At 33.1% G+C, this 16,984-nt stretch overlaps 2 protein-coding genes and 1 pseudogene across 2 annotated transcripts; 2 read left to right on the top strand and 1 right to left on the bottom strand.

The window, feature by feature from the left end:
- The first annotated feature begins 860 nt into the window (after positions 1 to 860).
- Positions 861 to 2,478, top strand: LOC9306751 (annotated as a pseudogene).
- Positions 2,479 to 2,794: 316 nt separating this feature from the next.
- Positions 2,795 to 7,233, top strand: LOC9304711 (glucose-6-phosphate 1-dehydrogenase, cytoplasmic). The gene is made up of 16 exons (XM_002870632.2): positions 2,795 to 3,051; positions 3,434 to 3,619; positions 3,714 to 3,799; positions 3,893 to 3,953; positions 4,047 to 4,233; positions 4,385 to 4,542; positions 4,629 to 4,697; positions 4,782 to 4,840; positions 4,941 to 4,977; positions 5,080 to 5,151; positions 5,374 to 5,521; positions 6,053 to 6,148; positions 6,246 to 6,316; positions 6,416 to 6,531; positions 6,639 to 6,684; positions 6,861 to 7,233. Exons 2-16 carry the CDS (start codon positions 3,446 to 3,448, stop codon positions 7,026 to 7,028), a joined length of 1,548 nt encoding a protein of 515 aa, XP_002870678.1. The 5' UTR covers positions 2,795 to 3,051; positions 3,434 to 3,445; the 3' UTR covers positions 7,029 to 7,233.
- A 516-nt stretch (positions 7,234 to 7,749) lies between these two features.
- Positions 7,750 to 9,261, bottom strand: LOC9306749 (prohibitin-3, mitochondrial). Its single transcript, XM_021019242.1, has 3 exons — positions 8,855 to 9,261; positions 8,070 to 8,609; positions 7,750 to 7,986 (listed from the first exon to the last, which is right to left on the bottom strand). Exons 1-2 carry the CDS (start codon positions 9,164 to 9,166, stop codon positions 8,088 to 8,090), a joined length of 834 nt encoding a protein of 277 aa, XP_020874901.1. The 5' UTR covers positions 9,167 to 9,261; the 3' UTR covers positions 7,750 to 7,986; positions 8,070 to 8,087.
- Between the last annotated feature and the right edge of the window lie 7,723 nt (positions 9,262 to 16,984).

The following is a 16,984-nucleotide window of genomic DNA, read 5'->3' as shown; positions in this document are numbered from 1 at the left end:
ATCAAAGATCATATCTGCTATTAGCTAGTCAAGCTATTATTTTAACGTTTTTCTTGTTTTTCAAGTTATCTGAACTCCAAGATCATATATAAATTCATATATTGTTTCGTATATTAACAAAAAGCTAAGTTTTGGTAAATATTTTGGTCTTTGTTTTTTACTAATATGTGTTCTTCGCATTAGCTTACTATGGGTTCTTTTTAATTGGATCACCGGATCATGTTTATCAGGAGAATAATGTGTATCTTTTCATGTACCGATTATTAGGAGAATAAAGTGTACCACTTCATGTACCAAAACTGTATCTATTAATCTATATGGTTTACAAATGTGTATTTGATAAAGAAGAATCCACTATAATGTAACCTATTACACAAGGTTCCAACACCTCTTGTTTAGCCAATCTTATTCTCACATTTGCAGACTTTAGTCAAACCATCATCAATATATACAAGTTCCATATATAGAAAATGGTAAATTTAAAATCGGTAGCAAAATACTGTACTAGATGGAAAATTTGGAAAAAAAAATGGAAGCACAGGTAAATATAGAATGAAACAGAGGAAGAGAATCATAAGAAGATCACACTAACCGTCTAATATGTATATATATAAACTATATAAGAAAAGAAATGGAAAAAGAACCCCTCAAGTATTGGTGTGTAGTTTCATCGAGAAAAAGATGCTACGAAACTTAATAGACAGTGCCCAACAATTTGTGAAGCAAAGAACCATAAGCTGTCGGAGAAATAGAGTTGAAGATAGGATCAGTGCATTATATTGCCAGAACGATTTGGTCGTGAGGATCTTGTCACTGGTTCCAACAAAGGATGTAGTGGCTACCATGATTTTATCGAAACGATGGCGGTCTATATGGACGATGGTGCCACTACTTGAGTACAGAGAGATCAAAGATGTTACCCACAAAACAAAATTTCTTGGCGGTTTACTTGGCCGTTTATTTGGTAAACGTAAGCGACCACGGTCTATTTGGTGGTTTCTTAACGAGTCATTGCTACTCCACAAGGCACCAATATTAGAAAGATTGGATATAGAACTCGGTCGATCCACATTGTCCTGTTGATGCTAACGTGGGAAAGTGGATTACAAATGCGGTTGATCGCAGGGTTCGTGAACTAGGGTTCCACCTCATGTGGTCTGCAGGACCTATTAGGTTGCCCAAAAGCCTTTATACATGCGATACGCTCAGGCCCGGCCCGCCACAGATTTTTAAGAAACAAATGTATTGGGCCTCCAGAATTTTTAAAATTTTTAGTGTCAAACTTAGGCCTCAAAATTATTAGTTATTGCAAATAATAGACCTCATTTTTTCTGAAATTTTCAGATTTAGTTTTAACTTTTAAATTTTATCTATTTGTTATTGCAAAACGAGGCCCCATTTTCCTAAAATTTTACGATTTGGTCTCAAGTTTTAGTTTTTTTCTATAAAACCCATCAAAAAAAATTTGTTTTGTATGGGGCCTCACATTTCACAGGGCCGGCACTGGATACGCTTGTGTATCTCCGTCTTTCCAACAAGGTTTTGTTAGATGTTTCTTCTCCGGTATGCCTCCCATCCCTCAAACGTCTTCACCTTGTCTTTGTGGTATACAAAGATGAAGATTCTGTTGTTAGGCTCTTATCGAGTTGTCCTATTCTCGAAGAATTGTATGTGGTGCGTCGACATAACCAAGACAATGTGACCAAGTTTAGTGTAAAAGTGCCATCTTTAGAGACCTTAACGTATTGTAATGTGAAACCAAAAGTAGTCGGCGGAGAAGATGTAGAGGATATTGGAGGATCTTTGGTCATAGATTCAGAAAATTTAAAGGAATTCGCCATCGCAGATACATCGACAAACTCTTGCTCGATTGAGAACAAGCCCTCGCCTTGGTAAAGCAGTTATCTACTATTATAGGTACCCAGATGACAAATTTATGAAATCTCTTTCCTCAGTCAGATACCTCGAGATATTTCTAGGCAATGAAACGGTACTTTAGATTGGTTTGAGCCATTAGTGTCTTTGCTTCAAAATTCTCCTGAACTGAAAGTTCTTCTCATCGACGAGGAGGTTCGTGCCTGCGCATGCATTAATAAAAGTAAAACTTCAAAATTAGCAAACGTACGTGTTAATTACATTTCTTGATGTTGTTGCTTCACAGGGACATCTTAAGAGTGAAGTTTTTCCACTTTCGTTCAAGCAACCGAATGATATACCTCCTCTATGCTTGTCAACGAAACTCGAGATCTTAGAGTGGAAAGAATATAGAGGAACGAGCGAAGAGAACCAAGTATTAAGATACATCCTAGCAAACTCCAAGTGTTTAAGGAGAGTTGAAACTCTTTGAAATCAACTTGCAATAAAAAGAAGACAATGAAAGAGTTAAAATCCATGTATAGGATTTCAACATCATCTCAGCTTCTCTTCTCCACTCAATTGGAGTTTGAGCCTTGGTAGACTCCATTTAGAAGCAACTAACCTCAACTGGAGTTTGATGCCTCCTCACTAATAATTTATATCAAGGCTCATATATATCTAGTTTTATTTCTAGTTTTGATGATTGTTTTTTTATATTTAATCATCAAAAATACCGTTTGTATATCGAGTGTGACTTTATTGAAATTTTAAAGGACATAAAACCTAACTTTTTAAATTCGACTAGAGAACCAAAAAGTAGGAAGATCGACAAACTTTGTGTCTACCGAATTTCTAAACAAGCTTAATCGGTTACGGATGTTTTTTGGTTTAGATTTGATTTTGTAACTTTTTTTTTGTTTGTCTCTTTTTTTCTTGGAAATTAGAAAAACAAAGAAAACAACAAATTTGCTTTCTACTAAGTGCATCCGTACGTATTTTAACAAAAATCTGAAAAATGTCAACAAAAATAAAAAAGTTGGAGAAAATGACGGAAGCTAAAACCACACCAACCCCTTCCTCCTCCTCCTCCATTCTGTAGTAGTTGAAGCTTCCTTCTTCTTCTTCACCTAATCCTTGTTTTCATATCCTCTCTCTCTCTCTCGCCGAAGAGAAGAATCCTACTTCTTCTCTCAGGTTGATTTCTCAATTCAGATCTCCTTCTTGTTTTTTCCATGATCGTAATTCTGAAAGTAAAAATTGAGCTGACAGATTGTTCTACGATCTCCTTTGATTTCTTCTTCTCTTTGCTCTCGATTCATGCTAATGAAATTGTTGTTCGATCTCTCTGTTTCTTTATTTTTTTTTTAATTGATGAGATTCGATCTCTGTGATGAAACCGAGGCTGTGACATTTTTTTTTTTGGTTCATGATTTTGATCATATAATAAGTATTCAATTTCTTATAATAAAACTTTAGCTCATAATTTTGTTCACTGGTGCAATTTAGTTTAAGTGTTGTTGTTGTTCCTCTTTGACTATGAGACTTGACTCTTTTTTGGGTGTATGTGGAAATTAAGGTTTTATAGAAGATGGGATCTGGTCAATGGCACGTTGAGAAAAGGTCTACTTTTAGGAATGATTCTTTTGTAAGAGAATATGGTACAGTTCCAGAAACTGGTTGTCTTTCAATCATAGTTCTTGGTGCTTCTGGTGATCTTGCCAAGAAGAAGACTTTTCCTGCTCTTTTTAACCTATACCGTCAGGTTTGTTCCATATCAATCAGATAGTGCATTTGTAGTATCTCTCTTGTTTAATTTGTTAGTTATCTTTTTTTTTTTTGGTTTGTATGATGAGCAGGGGTTTCTCAATCCAGATGAAGTTCATATTTTCGGGTATGCGCGGACTAAGATTTCTGATGAAGAACTGAGAGATCGGATTCGTGGGTGAGTTCATCATATAGCCTTTTTGGTTTTAGTTTTAGTATTTTGATTATTAGCTTGTGAGTTCAAAGTTCATATTGGATAGTTTTTATGCAGATATCTTGTTGATGAGAAGAATGCTGAGCAAGCTGAAGCTTTGTCAAAGTTTCTACAGCTGGTTAGTCCATTTCTTTTGGGATGTTTGATTTCACGAATAGAGTCATTGTTTAGCGGTACTGAAGAAAAGAGTTTCTGGTTTTAATCTATGTAGATTAAGTATGTGAGTGGCCCTTATGATTCTGAGGAGGGGTTCCAGAGATTAGACAATGCAATTTCGGAGCACGAAATCTCCAAAAATAGTACTGAAGGGTCCTCCAGGAGACTGTTTTACCTTGCACTTCCACCGTCTGTTTATCCTTCTGTATGCAAGATGATCAAGACGTGCTGCATGAACAAATGTGAGTTCCTTTCAGCTGTGGAATTTCCTAGACTGAACCTAGGACCCGCATTTCATCTATGAGTTGGTCTTTATTTCAGTAGTCAGCTTGGACAAATACAAGTTTTAGTCGCTTTTCAGTTCATGTAACTATATTGTCTCATAATGTTCAGCTGATCTTGGTGGATGGACACGGATTGTTGTTGAGAAGCCATTTGGCAAGGACCTGGAATCTGCAGAGCAACTGAGTTCTCAGATTGGAGAGTTGTTTGATGAATCACAGATCTATCGTATAGATCATTATCTTGGGAAAGAATTGGTTCAAAACATGGTGATATGCTTGGATATTAAAGTCTAAATCATCAAGCTATTTCCTTAGACAGTCAGTGATTACTTTATCCTTTGCATCACTTGCAGTTGGTCCTCCGATTTGCCAATCGCTTTTTCTTGCCACTTTGGAACCGTGACAATATCGAGAACGTGCAGGTGAGAGCTGCGTAGCTAAGACAGAAATAGTCAGACTGTTTTTTAGAGTCGAATGCACAGAAATTTCAAATGTTTTTCTTGCAGATTGTTTTCAGGGAAGATTTTGGAACTGAAGGGCGTGGCGGATATTTTGATGAATATGGGTAATACTTTCTTTTTTAGTGTCTTCATGTTCTTCATATAGGGTGTTAATGAGATGACACCAGTGCGTTTCTGATGACATCTTCACTTCTTGCTTCACAGAATAATCCGTGATATTATTCAAAACCATCTGCTACAGGCAAGTATACTTAATTGTAAATCTATGTGATTGTTTTTTCAGAGTTTCTCTGTAAGTGAAAATGCTTTCATGCATCAACTAACTGAGTTCATAATACTGTAGGTTCTTTGTCTTGTTGCCATGGAGAAACCAATATCTCTTAAACCTGAGCACATCCGGGATGAGAAAGTGAAGGTGATCAACATTTTTCTTGACCACTTTTAGCCATTCTATCGGGCTTTTGTTGCCTCTTTTCTCTGAATTCAATGATTGGGAACATCACTGTTTGATCTTGTTACATTTTCCTTTAAAAATCTCCTCAGCGAGTTTCCATGGATTGGTTGATATTTTCCCTATTTTCAATTTGCATTTTCAGCCAATTAGTTTCACGTTACTGATTATTTTAGTGAACTTCAGGTGCTTCAATCGGTGGTTCCTATAAGCGATGACGAGGTAGTTCTTGGACAATATGAAGGATATAGGGATGATTCTACTGTTCCAAACGACTCAAACACTCCAACATTTGCCACAACGATTCTTCGCATACACAATGAAAGATGGGAAGGTACCATGTCCCACTTCACTCTTAATCTTTTCATTTATCAGTCAACCCTGGAAAACCAGTTGGAAATTGACATAAATGTGAGGGGGGGGGAAAGAGGTTTGATGGGTCAATATGACCAAATATAGCGTCAATCTTTTGGTCGAAGCACTTTGAACCAAAATTCTATGTTTGAATGGACACATAAACCCAAATCCGACATGTTTGCATGCACCTTGCAACTCTTTTGAATCATAACTTTTTCATAAACATGACTGTACATCTTTTTGTTGAATGCATATTAATCAGCACGAAGATTAGAAAAATTGTAGGCTTCAGATGTTCTCATGATCATATATGTGTCTGTAATCCACTGTTCATGCTCAAAGGCAACTCCTTCAAACCTAGAAACACATTTTAACACCTTAAAAACAAAAGACATTAGTTTAGTTCATATTCTGATTATCCATGACTGAATGATTATTCTCTTCAGGTATATTTACTCTATATAAAAGTCCATTTTAATTGACACGCTGATTGATATATATCTTCCAGGTGTTCCATTTATTCTAAAGGCCGGAAAGGCGTTGAATTCAAGGAAGGCAGAAATTAGAATTCAGTTCAAGGATGTTCCAGGCGATATATTCAAATGTATTGTCTTACCCTAACACCTTCTTTTCACTGTGTCTTTAGTGCTTCTATTAGCTTTTCGAATTGAAATTTATGTACTAAGACTCTCTTGAAACAGGTCAGAAGCAAGGAAGGAACGAGTTTGTGATACGCTTGCAACCTTCAGAGGCAATGTACATGAAACTAACTGTAAGTATATGATGAAGAACAAACATAATTTACTAATTTCTCTGACCTTGAACCATTACAGTGAACCATAACGCTTTTGGCAATGCTTTTGCTACACAGGTTAAGCAACCAGGTCTAGAGATGAATACTGTGCAAAGTGAACTGGACTTGTCGTATGGGCAACGGTATCAAGGTGTCGCGATCCCTGAGGCATACGAGCGCTTAATTCTTGACACGTAAGAAAGAATTTGTCTATATTATATACTACCACAATAGTCTTTATATATCCAATTGGCTCCTTCTGTTGTTATCTTCAACCTATTTTCTTCCCATCTCTGTGCAGAATCAAAGGCGATCAACAACATTTCGTTCGTAGAGACGAATTAAAGGTAGAAACATTTTCTTTCGCAACCCTTAAACCAAAGCAATATCTGAGATCTTTATTTGGTTACACTACAAGTGTCAGATTTGCTTCATCCCAAATCTACAGACACAATCCAGGCATAAACTTTTGCATCATACAATTCAGGAGCTAATCTGGTATCCATTTTGATGATTATTATAGGTTGCATGGGAGATCTTCACGCCGCTACTTCACAGGATCGACAAAGGAGAAGTGAAGTCAATCCCATACAAACCAGGAAGCCGAGGACCAAAAGAAGCTGATCAGCTACTAGAGAAAGCTGGTTACCTTCAAACTCATGGCTATATCTGGATCCCTCCTACACTATAAAACCCTACATATATATATATATATATATACACAATACATGTATCTACATGTATATGTATAAATTATGCTGAATAGTCCTTCCTTGAGTTTGGTGTTTGTACGTGAGACTTACTGACTTAGTACTTCAGCTTTTCACTTTGACCATTCCTTCTGTCTTGTGATTGCGAAGTGGTGTTGTAGAAATAAAATAAAAATCTTAGCAATACCATGAATAAATTTAACTTTTGTTGTGCTCGTTAAATAAAGAAATTGATGATGGGATAGAAAAAAAAATGAAAAAAATTGCCAAAAAATGTAGAGTTTGTTGACACACATAAGTTCCTTCTAGAGTTAGTTGAAACACACATAAGTTCCACCTAGAGTTAGTTGAAACAAACATAAGTTGAATCTAGGTTTCGGTTCAAGGTAATTCGATTTTTAAAGTTTACTGAAGTATTACATCATCATTAGATGACCCAAAAAAAATACTAAAACCGATGGATAAAATGGATATCGATAGAAAGGCAGTATATCCATCCTTAGTTTGAATGATTTCTCTTCTTTTATTGCTTTGTTTCTGAACTTGCTCTGTTTATGCAAAATCGATTTCGTTTCCATACGGACCGAAATGTAGCACAGTTTATCTGCATTGAACACTCCTAGGTACTATCTAGATAATGCTTATAGTGTGTAACAAACAAATAACTTACAGTTAAATCATAACCCGTTTCTGGGGTATAGAAACACCAAAATCATAACCTCATTTATTTGTTGAGAATGAGATACTCAAACATGATGAAGAAAAGGATTTTAAGTAGAGTAAATTTTGCCAAGATTCAGAACACAATAATGACAACTCAAACAACTAGTTTCTTTTTTCTTTCTTCAGAGTTCATCAGAAAACAAAAGAGCATTTTACCGTTTTAGATTCAATCAGATTCACAACTTGATCATTAATATCGCCATTGCTCCCCACAACCTGCATATACGACAATAGAAAGTCTTCAGACAAATCACCAAAACAACTTAATTCTATGGATTCAGATTAAGGTTTTTACATACCATCAAATCTGATCAAGATCAACGGTTCAGAGCAAAGAGCATGCTCTGGCCACCGGGTAAGTACGCCACATTAGGAGACCTAGCAAGTGTAGACGCAATCTCCCTTGAAGCCTCAATCCTCCTAAGCTCGATAAGTCCCATTCCAGCTTTAGCCGTAGCATCAGAAATCAACTGAGCAGCTTCACTCTCACCTTCAGCTCTTATAACAGCAGCTCTCCTCTCTTGATCAGCCTTCATGACCACAAACTTAGACCTCTCTGCCTCCTGTTGAGCAACTTGTTTCTGCTCAACAGCCCTTGAAAACTCCACACCGTAGGACAAATGCGTGATAGCTACATCGTCAAGCACAATGTTGAAGTCCTTGGCACGGGTGATTAGCGACTCTCGAACAAGTGCTGAGACGTGAGGACGCTCTGTGAGAAGCTGGTCAGCGTTGAACTGTGCAACCACAGCTTTCAAAACCTCATTTCCGATTGAAGGCAGAACCTTCTCGTCATACTCTAGACCCAGGGTTTGGAAAATGTACGGGAGACGCGACACCTTCACAACAATTAACATCACACAAACACACCAATTACACTACCATTTCACCAAATTAACAACGATTCTACAATACTTAGTCCTCAAAAACATTGGTTAAAGACTTGTAATCAATCAAATTTTGAATTTCAGAGATCATCAAAACCCTAAACCCTAAATCTAATTCCCAAATGAATCTGAAAAACCTCAATTCGGAGGAATCAAACGAGTCTAGTTCAAAAGTAAAGAAGCGTTATGCGTTATACCTCAGGGCGAGAGAGAACACGAAGAGTGAGATTAACCATCTGGAGATCCTTAGTACCAGAGATTGAAGAGAACGTGTGAGGCTTCGTGCGGATATCGAAGATGTGAGGTCTCTGAAGAATCGGGATCAAGAAATGAGTTCCTTCACCAACAGTCTGATCCATCACTCCTCTGAATCGATCGAAGATAACAGCTCTTTCTCCGCCGTCAACGGTGAAAAGCGATGTATTCAACACCGTCACCGCCGTTCCGAGACCGAAAGCCGCCTTTGCCAAATTGGAAAGGAACGAAACCGCCGCTTGTTGGCTTCCCATTTTTGCGTGTGTCGATTAGCTTGAATCGAGAGAGAAGAAGGAAGGAAGAGAGATTTGAGACGACGAGAGAGGAAAGAGTTTTTGCTAGGGTTTATGATATGATTCTGGAACGGGAAATGATTTAATGGGCCAAGTAATTTAGCCCAATATTATTATATAAAGCCCATTAAGAGAAAAACGAATATTTGTATCTTTTGTAGTGTATGTATGGGCAAGCCATTGGGCCTACTATAAAAGTATTAAATTTGTACAAGCCGAATTAATACTTTTCAAATACGAATTTGACAAATTTAACACGAATTTTACTTTTTCGTCTAAGAAAATTATATACATGTGAGCATAATTAATACTTTTCAAATATAACGGCAGGGGACGTTGTTGTTGTGTTCTTTTCCAGTATAAAAGTGTTTCTTTCCTTAAAATAAAAGTTGTGAAACAATAATATCTATTTTTGAAAAACTTTTTGGGACTATTTTGACCAACAAACAGTATAGGCGAATATTTTTATATTCGATTTAGTGGGATTTGAAAACAGATGTACACGAGTATTTAAACTGAATCTGTAAGCATATAAATCTCCAAATATTTTTATCCTCAAAACTATTATATATCTTCGACCAATTAATATATACTATATATATATTGTGTAACACTTAATTAATATGACTCCAATTAAGTCGCCTCGCATACTATGAAAATGATGGAGTTTTACTTGGAAGGTCACACAGTGACCTCACCACGTTATCGAAAATGTCAAATGTTTCGGTGTCGAATCTTATACAGGTTTGAAAATAACCTTTAAAATTATTTTTATATTACAGAAAAGTCCTTCAATTTTGATTTTCAATTAAAATATTCCAAAAAAAAATCTTTAATTTCAAAAACAAAAGGTCAACTTCAGAGATTGAGCTTAATTCGATATTCGATTCTTTCAACATTTTGACTCAAACCGGATATATATGTCATCAATATTATCCAAAGAGGTAAAAGAAACAACCCAAATGAAAGAAAGATGAAATTTGGTTGTTGCAATTTTGTTTTAGATAAAACTAATATTACATATTGTAGTTTTAGGCATGAAGGGATTATGGGTTTTGGCTCAAAATCTTCTGATATTTGAAAAAAAAAAACAAATTTCTTTGAAAAGCAAAAAAATAACAAAATCCCGAGTGAGAAAATTAGAGTGATAAATATAACTGTAAAAGAAACAAACCAAAACTAATATTACATATATATACTACTACATACTAAGTTCTTTTGCCAAAAAAATTAATATGGTAAATAACAAAATAATAAGTTTCTTGTGTTTGCTAATCAAGAAATTGGGATCAAGGTCCGACTAATCTTGGAATAGATAACCAAAACAAAATCGTTCACTTGGTTTTTAATTGGTTAAGAAAATCGTGTTTACGCTAAACATTGAGTCGAACTTGACCATCAACGACAGATCAATAAATTTATTTGACAATAAAAAGTATTGTCAATAAAAATATCAAAAATGTGTTTTTATCTAGAGACAAAATTTAGAATTGTCATTTACTTAAATATGAGACTTTCACTACATATAATGCAAATATTCTTAAGTCTAAGCTATAATGGATGCTCATTTGTTATTTAGTGCACGTAATTTTCCTCCACCAATAATGGTCGCTATTTGTTTACAAACTATAAGATATGTAAATTAATTATCACAAAGATGTTCACATTGATACACTAAATTATAAAATATACTACGTGTCGAAGTGCAGATCGAAACTCTAGGTGGTGTTGAAATGATTCATAATTTAATAACTATTGTATATATTTATTTTAATCTAACATTTTCGTTGACCATTCTAACGAAGATGAAATAGATTGAATAAAGAAAAATAAATCAGCTATGTTTTGGAGATAATCTTCTTTCCGGACCAACAAAATTGGGGGTCCATACGACTTAAAAAAAAAACAATATCAAAGTTTTTATAGAATTAAAAAATCAAAGTAAAATTAACTAAAGGTCTGACTGGTTTAAACGCAGCGGTTGCGGTTGCGATTGCGGGAGTTTGCGGAAGCGGGCGGTTGTAGTTTCAAGCGTTACCAAGCGTTTTGAACGACTGGTTTAACGTTTGAAAATGGATGCGTTTGCGGAAGTTTTATGACTGATAAACCAGCGGGTGCAGTAGCAGTTAAATAAAAAATGACTAAAAAAATAAAAAATATTAAAAAAAAAGAAATAAAAACACCAATATATTATTATGATAATATTAGAAAAATTGAACATGCTTAATAATTAAAACCATAAATAAAGTACTAAATAATTATTCAAAAATAAAAAAAATTTATAATAAGATAGTACTTTATGCTGGGTCGTTAACACCAAAAATTGTATCAAGTAATGGGACAAACTGTAAATAACGTTGAATTCAATCAAAAAGCAAGTAATTTTCTATTCGAGAAAACAAATCGAAACATATATTCAATCAAAAAGAAAAGCAATATATAATGAAAGAAAAAAATATTCAAATTGATTTTCATCAGTTTGGGTGGAAGACATTGAGAAAATAAGGTTTTAGAATATTGATTAGGGTTTCTGATGAGAACGTGATACAAAGATGAAAGATATATATAAGATTAATATATTTTATAATAATTATAAGTAAACGTTTGATTTTTTTTTTTTTTTTTTTTTTTTTAAATCCAACCGCTACCGCCCGCAACCGCAAACGCTTGCGGGAAGGAGCTTTTGAAATTCAGCGATTTCGAGCGGTTTGAAGCGGTACGGAGCGGTTTCTATGATTGGTACCAACCGCTAACAACCGCAACCGACCGCTAGCAACCGCTAGGAGGGTGCTAGCGGGAGAACCAATCAAGCTCTAAGTAAAACTTTTAATTATTTTAGAATTTATTTAAATAAAATTTTTCTCTTATTCGATTAAAGAAATCTCATGGCTTATAGAAAAAATAACTTATTTATTTATTTTTTTCATTGAATTGTATATAATAATTAGAATGTTTTTGGCATACAATTTTTTAAGATCTAAATACAATAATTAATATACTAATATATAACAAAAAAAAATATGTGGGATCCCTAAAAAATAGGGGCCCCATTGCAATGCATCACAATAATGGGATCAAGCTAAGTCCGGCTCTGCCTACAACACAAGGGGACACGTAACAATCCGAGTCAACTGATTTAGGTATTTCTCTGAAGAAAACTTCCTCTCGTGTACAGCTTCCGAGATGCTTCAACTGGAGGCATTAACACTTTGATCATTTGATTTTTGTTTGCACAATCACTAAATGCATATACAAACATGCCGTCGAACACTCGAGTTGCCAAATGCGGTTTAGTCGAGATGATTCTATTGAAGCAAACATAACAAGTCTAATATTATGAGTTTAACTATCACATTGGTTAACCTCGATATAAACCCATGTAATTAGGTTATTTAAACCAGTAATTCATATATAGGTAATTTAATTAGTGAGTCGCTTCTTTGAAAAATGTCTCTATCTTTTATTTTGTCTACTATGATTTAATAAAGTTTTATGAGATAGAATTCATCTTGCTTTTAATCTATGTATATGGTATAGCAGAGTTAAGCGATGCATAAGCCAAAATTTTCGTGTATTTTTCTCTTATTTGGAAAAGATTTGAACTTCATCAGATGGACTCTCATTCAATAATTTTCCCACAACAGAGTTTTACTTTACTCATTGTTTTCTTCAATCCCAATAAATTCCACACACAAAAACCTAAATTTAAAACTGTTTTGACTTTTAAACATTTCAATAACATTTTCTAATCATTGTTATTATTATTATAAACCATAACATGTTATCACATAAATGCTCACATGCATAACCACGAGATAAATCGAGAGTAAAAATATTCATTGTGTATATTGGACTTGCTCGGAATCGGATGATGATGAATTTAGTTAGAATGACTGATCATACAAACAACATTCATCACAATACATATTTACTTGAAATTTTCAACTAATTAATCTGATGATGATACCTTAATTTTTTCAACCATGCATGTTGATGAACCCGTAGATAAATCTTTATTTTACACATTTTCTTAGTTTCTATAGTGTTTTAATTCAAGAATTAATATGGACATCGCCGTAAAACATTGTACCAACTAACTAAATAACAATAACAAAATATAAGTCAATGGAAGAAAGCCACTTGACCGAAAAGCAGGAACATGACAAGATAGAAAATGACAAAATAAATAATTTAAGAAAATAAAGATTGTTAAAAGTGAACCATACACTTCATTATCTCTTCTTTTCATTGACTCTTATCGTTTTCTCAAAAGTCTTCCTTTGGTACATTTCTACGAACTTTCCTCCTTCACATTTTAAACCCTAGCAACAATGAATTTAATTTTATAGACAAACTAAAAGCGGAACATTAATAGTGGAAATTGAATAAGGACTGTTATGATATATGCAACTAAAAGGATCATTTGCTACAAACAAAACTATCGACTCAGATTCATGTAGAAACTTATTGATTTTAAATTAAAGGTTGCAAAAAAAAATAAAAAAAAAATAAAGGTTGCGCACACAGAGGCATATTTCTGGTCGTCTCCGAGACAATAGTTTTTTTTGTTTGTTTTATCTGGCCTCTGATGACTAGTTTTTTTGTTTGTAGCAAATTATCATATTTTAAGACAATTGTTAAAAAAAAAAAAAACCACCATAATTTAACTAACGTATATAAATTTGTTTATCGTGATTTTTAAAATATATACTTAAGTATGGAATACTGTATTTACTATTTTATCAATAGTATATGTGAATGAGACTGTTTAGTCAGAACAGAAATACTCCGTATAATATTTTCATGTGTTGAGATTTATGTTTTGAGAATGCACAAAATAGCAATAATGGACTGTTTGGCTATAAGTTGGCGGCGGTCAACGCTAAACACTTTACTAAACGCACTTTTCAGCATTTTTGTTACGTTTGAAAGCAATTCTCAAAAAACATCCTCTTTTTATATATTTGTCATCTATTTATTTTTACGGTTTTGCATGATTTTTATTTGTATATGATCCAATTTAGCCACACATTTGGTGGTCACATATTCGTTTCAAATGTTGTCGATCGGTTCGTTAAATATTATTAACAAATCAAAGAAAAACACTTTGAAAACTTATTTAAAAATACAAACTAAAAAAAAACTAAGAAAAAGCTTAGTTTTATGTGTATGTTTTGGAGAATTTCATGATCAAGATTGAGGTTCCTTCCAAATTCTATCATTCTCTATCCATCGTTTTCGTGTCTCCTCATCCATGGATCTCCGCTTCACTTATGATGAAGGGTTATCTGTAATGATCTTACTTGAGATGGTCAAGGGATTGGTTGTGTGTATGTGACTCGGGCAATCTTAGGCGTATATGATAGAATGTCGAGTGTTGTGTGCTTTTAGCGATGATAAAAATTAGATTGGTACGGTTTTTGTAATCCGTTTGACTTTAATTTGATTTCTTTGTTAGAATTGAAGAGTGTTTTGTACGTTGGCAAAGTGAATGTCTTGCATTAACTATATGTTTGGTTTTTAATGGTTGGATAATGCTATGCCCGCTAGAAAAGTGAGAAGTGACTCGAAAACACAGTTCTAGGGGTATACATGTATTATTATGATGATCCAATCGTGGAGGTTAACTGGATATTTTTCTTTCGGAAGACTAAAATTTGTTTCGTCTGCCTTATGGAGCATTTGTGAAAAAGCTTTTCTACGTATTATTGAAGATGCAACTTCCGAATGAGTTTCTGAACAAAGTCAAGGTACTTCAAGAAGTAGTACTCCAAGAAAACAGAGCAACATAAATCAAGATTATGGAAATTAGCAAAAAAAATTTTTTTTAAATTAGCAAAATTATGTTGGCAGTTTAAAGTGAAGACTAGAAGCTTAGCGAAGATTCTAGAAGACCGAAGAGTTTCCTTTTCACAAGAAGAAATGGCAAACATGAAGACTAAGGACAATTTCCTATTCCATAAAGAAAAAGGAAATTGTTCATTTCAATTAGTGTTAGGATTGGAAATTGACATGTTGTATGGTCTCAACCTATTTAGTATAAATAGGAGGATGAGGTTTGAAGAAAGCTCAGCACAATCACGAGAGAGAATTCCTGGCGATTAAGTTTTAGTTTAAGAGAAATAGAGAGCTAAAGACTTAAAGAGAGCTAAGGGTTTTAGAGAGAGTTATTGTTCTTAATCGATATGTGATTAAGGAACAAGACTTTAAGAGAATAGAAAATAGTGTTAAGGAGAAACCTTGTAAACATATTTTATATTAATCGAAAGAGTTTTTGAGAAATCATAAGTTACATCGTGAACTAATTCAAAATTCTATAGCTCTTGCATTCACAATTATTGCAAGATTGATAAGTCAAAAATTTGTGATATAAAATGTATGATTTCGTTCATTTATATAAGTAACAAAATAAATGTACTCTCTATATATAATGATGTCGAATTCAATACAAATTAACTTTTAACCAACATTTAACATATGTCTAGATTTATTTTTTATTTTTAAAGTAGTTCAAAGTTTATTGTATTGTAAGAAGATTATTTAAATAACGAAAAAAATCATAAAAGTAGATATCGTAGAATAAAACTATTCACTTCAAGATGAAATACTTATAGTGTTTTTTTTTTTTCCTCAATGAAATACTTATAGTATAAGTTTAACTAATGTATATAAAATTTATGTTTGTGATATTAAATAGGGCTATATTAATATATATATATATATATACATGGAAGAGTAAATTTGTATCATATATGTATCTTTCAATAGTATAATTTTGTAGACTTGTAGAGACATCCATAGACAAGTCACGAGAGATGATGTGTTTCTCTTTAGATCACTCATCAAATAAATTTTTCAAAAGCAATAAAAAATGGTTTACTCTGAAAACTCAGAAGTTTGTACCAAAATATAACGTTTTGAGAATGCGCAAAATATCAGTACTCGACTATTTGGCTGCGGCGGTCAACGCTACACTTTATGAAACGCACTTTTCAGCGTTCCTGTTACGTAGTATGAAAGTTGATTTCTTTTTTATTCTTAGTTTTTTTTTTTTTTTGTCAAACATTCTTAGTTATTTTGTTTTCAATATAAGGTTTTAAACCTTTGATTATAGTTTGCTAATAATATTTACCAGTTGGAATTGGATATTTGATCGAATATTTGAAGTTAATGGATATGTGAACACTAAATATCCGACTAATTCGGGTCAGATACGATCACAATTATACAAAACCTTAAAAATAAATAAAATTCAAAAATATTAAAATATACAAAAACGAAACCAATCACAAATTAACAAACAAAATCAGATATTTTAAAATAAAACAAAATTCAATATGTAAAAAATGAAACAAATCACAAATATTACAATAAAAGTATTTGATATATATTTATATGCTTTGAAAAAGATACATAAATGTATATATGTGTGTCTTTATTTATAGATTTTGTTTCTTAATTTTATAAAAATTCAATGATTTTATAACTAATTTGATCAATATAATATTTTATAGATACATGATATTTATCAAATTAGTTATAAAATCATTGAATCTTCACAAGATTAAGAAACACAATCTATATATATAAAGACACACCTATATATATATGTATATATATATTTTATATTTTCAAAGCATATAAAATCAAAGATTTTTATTTTTAAAATTTGTGATTTGTTTCGTTTTTTACATATTGAGCTTAGTATTTGATTTACTCTATTAACTTAATGTTATCCAACAAATTTTGGATAGTAACAAAGCAAATAACCTATAGAAA

This window comes from Arabidopsis lyrata (assembly GCF_000004255.2).
Source record: "Arabidopsis lyrata subsp. lyrata unplaced genomic scaffold ARALYscaffold_7, whole genome shotgun sequence".
Lineage (NCBI taxonomy): Eukaryota > Viridiplantae > Streptophyta > Magnoliopsida > Brassicales > Brassicaceae > Arabidopsis > Arabidopsis lyrata.
The sequence above is the reverse complement of the archived record's forward strand: the minus strand, read 5'-3'. Positions and strand labels throughout refer to the sequence as shown.

Excerpts from the sequence above, each read along its gene's own strand:
- LOC9304711 (XM_002870632.2), top strand. The coding sequence starts at position 3,446 with ATGGGATCTGGTCAATGGCACGTTGAGAAAAGGTCTACTTTTAGGAAT. Across the intron at positions 4,543-4,628 it reads AAGAATTGGTTCAAAACATG|TTGGTCCTCCGATTTGCCAA; the intron begins GTGATATGCTTG and ends CATCACTTGCAG. Across the intron at positions 6,532-6,638 it reads GAGCGCTTAATTCTTGACAC|AATCAAAGGCGATCAACAAC; the intron begins GTAAGAAAGAAT and ends ATCTCTGTGCAG.
- LOC9306749 (XM_021019242.1), bottom strand. The coding sequence starts at position 9,166 with ATGGGAAGCCAACAAGCGGCGGTTTCGTTCCTTTCCAATTTGGCAAAG. Across the intron at positions 8,610-8,854 it reads GTGTTCTCTCTCGCCCTGAG|GTGTCGCGTCTCCCGTACAT; the intron begins GTATAACGCATA and ends ATTGTTGTGAAG.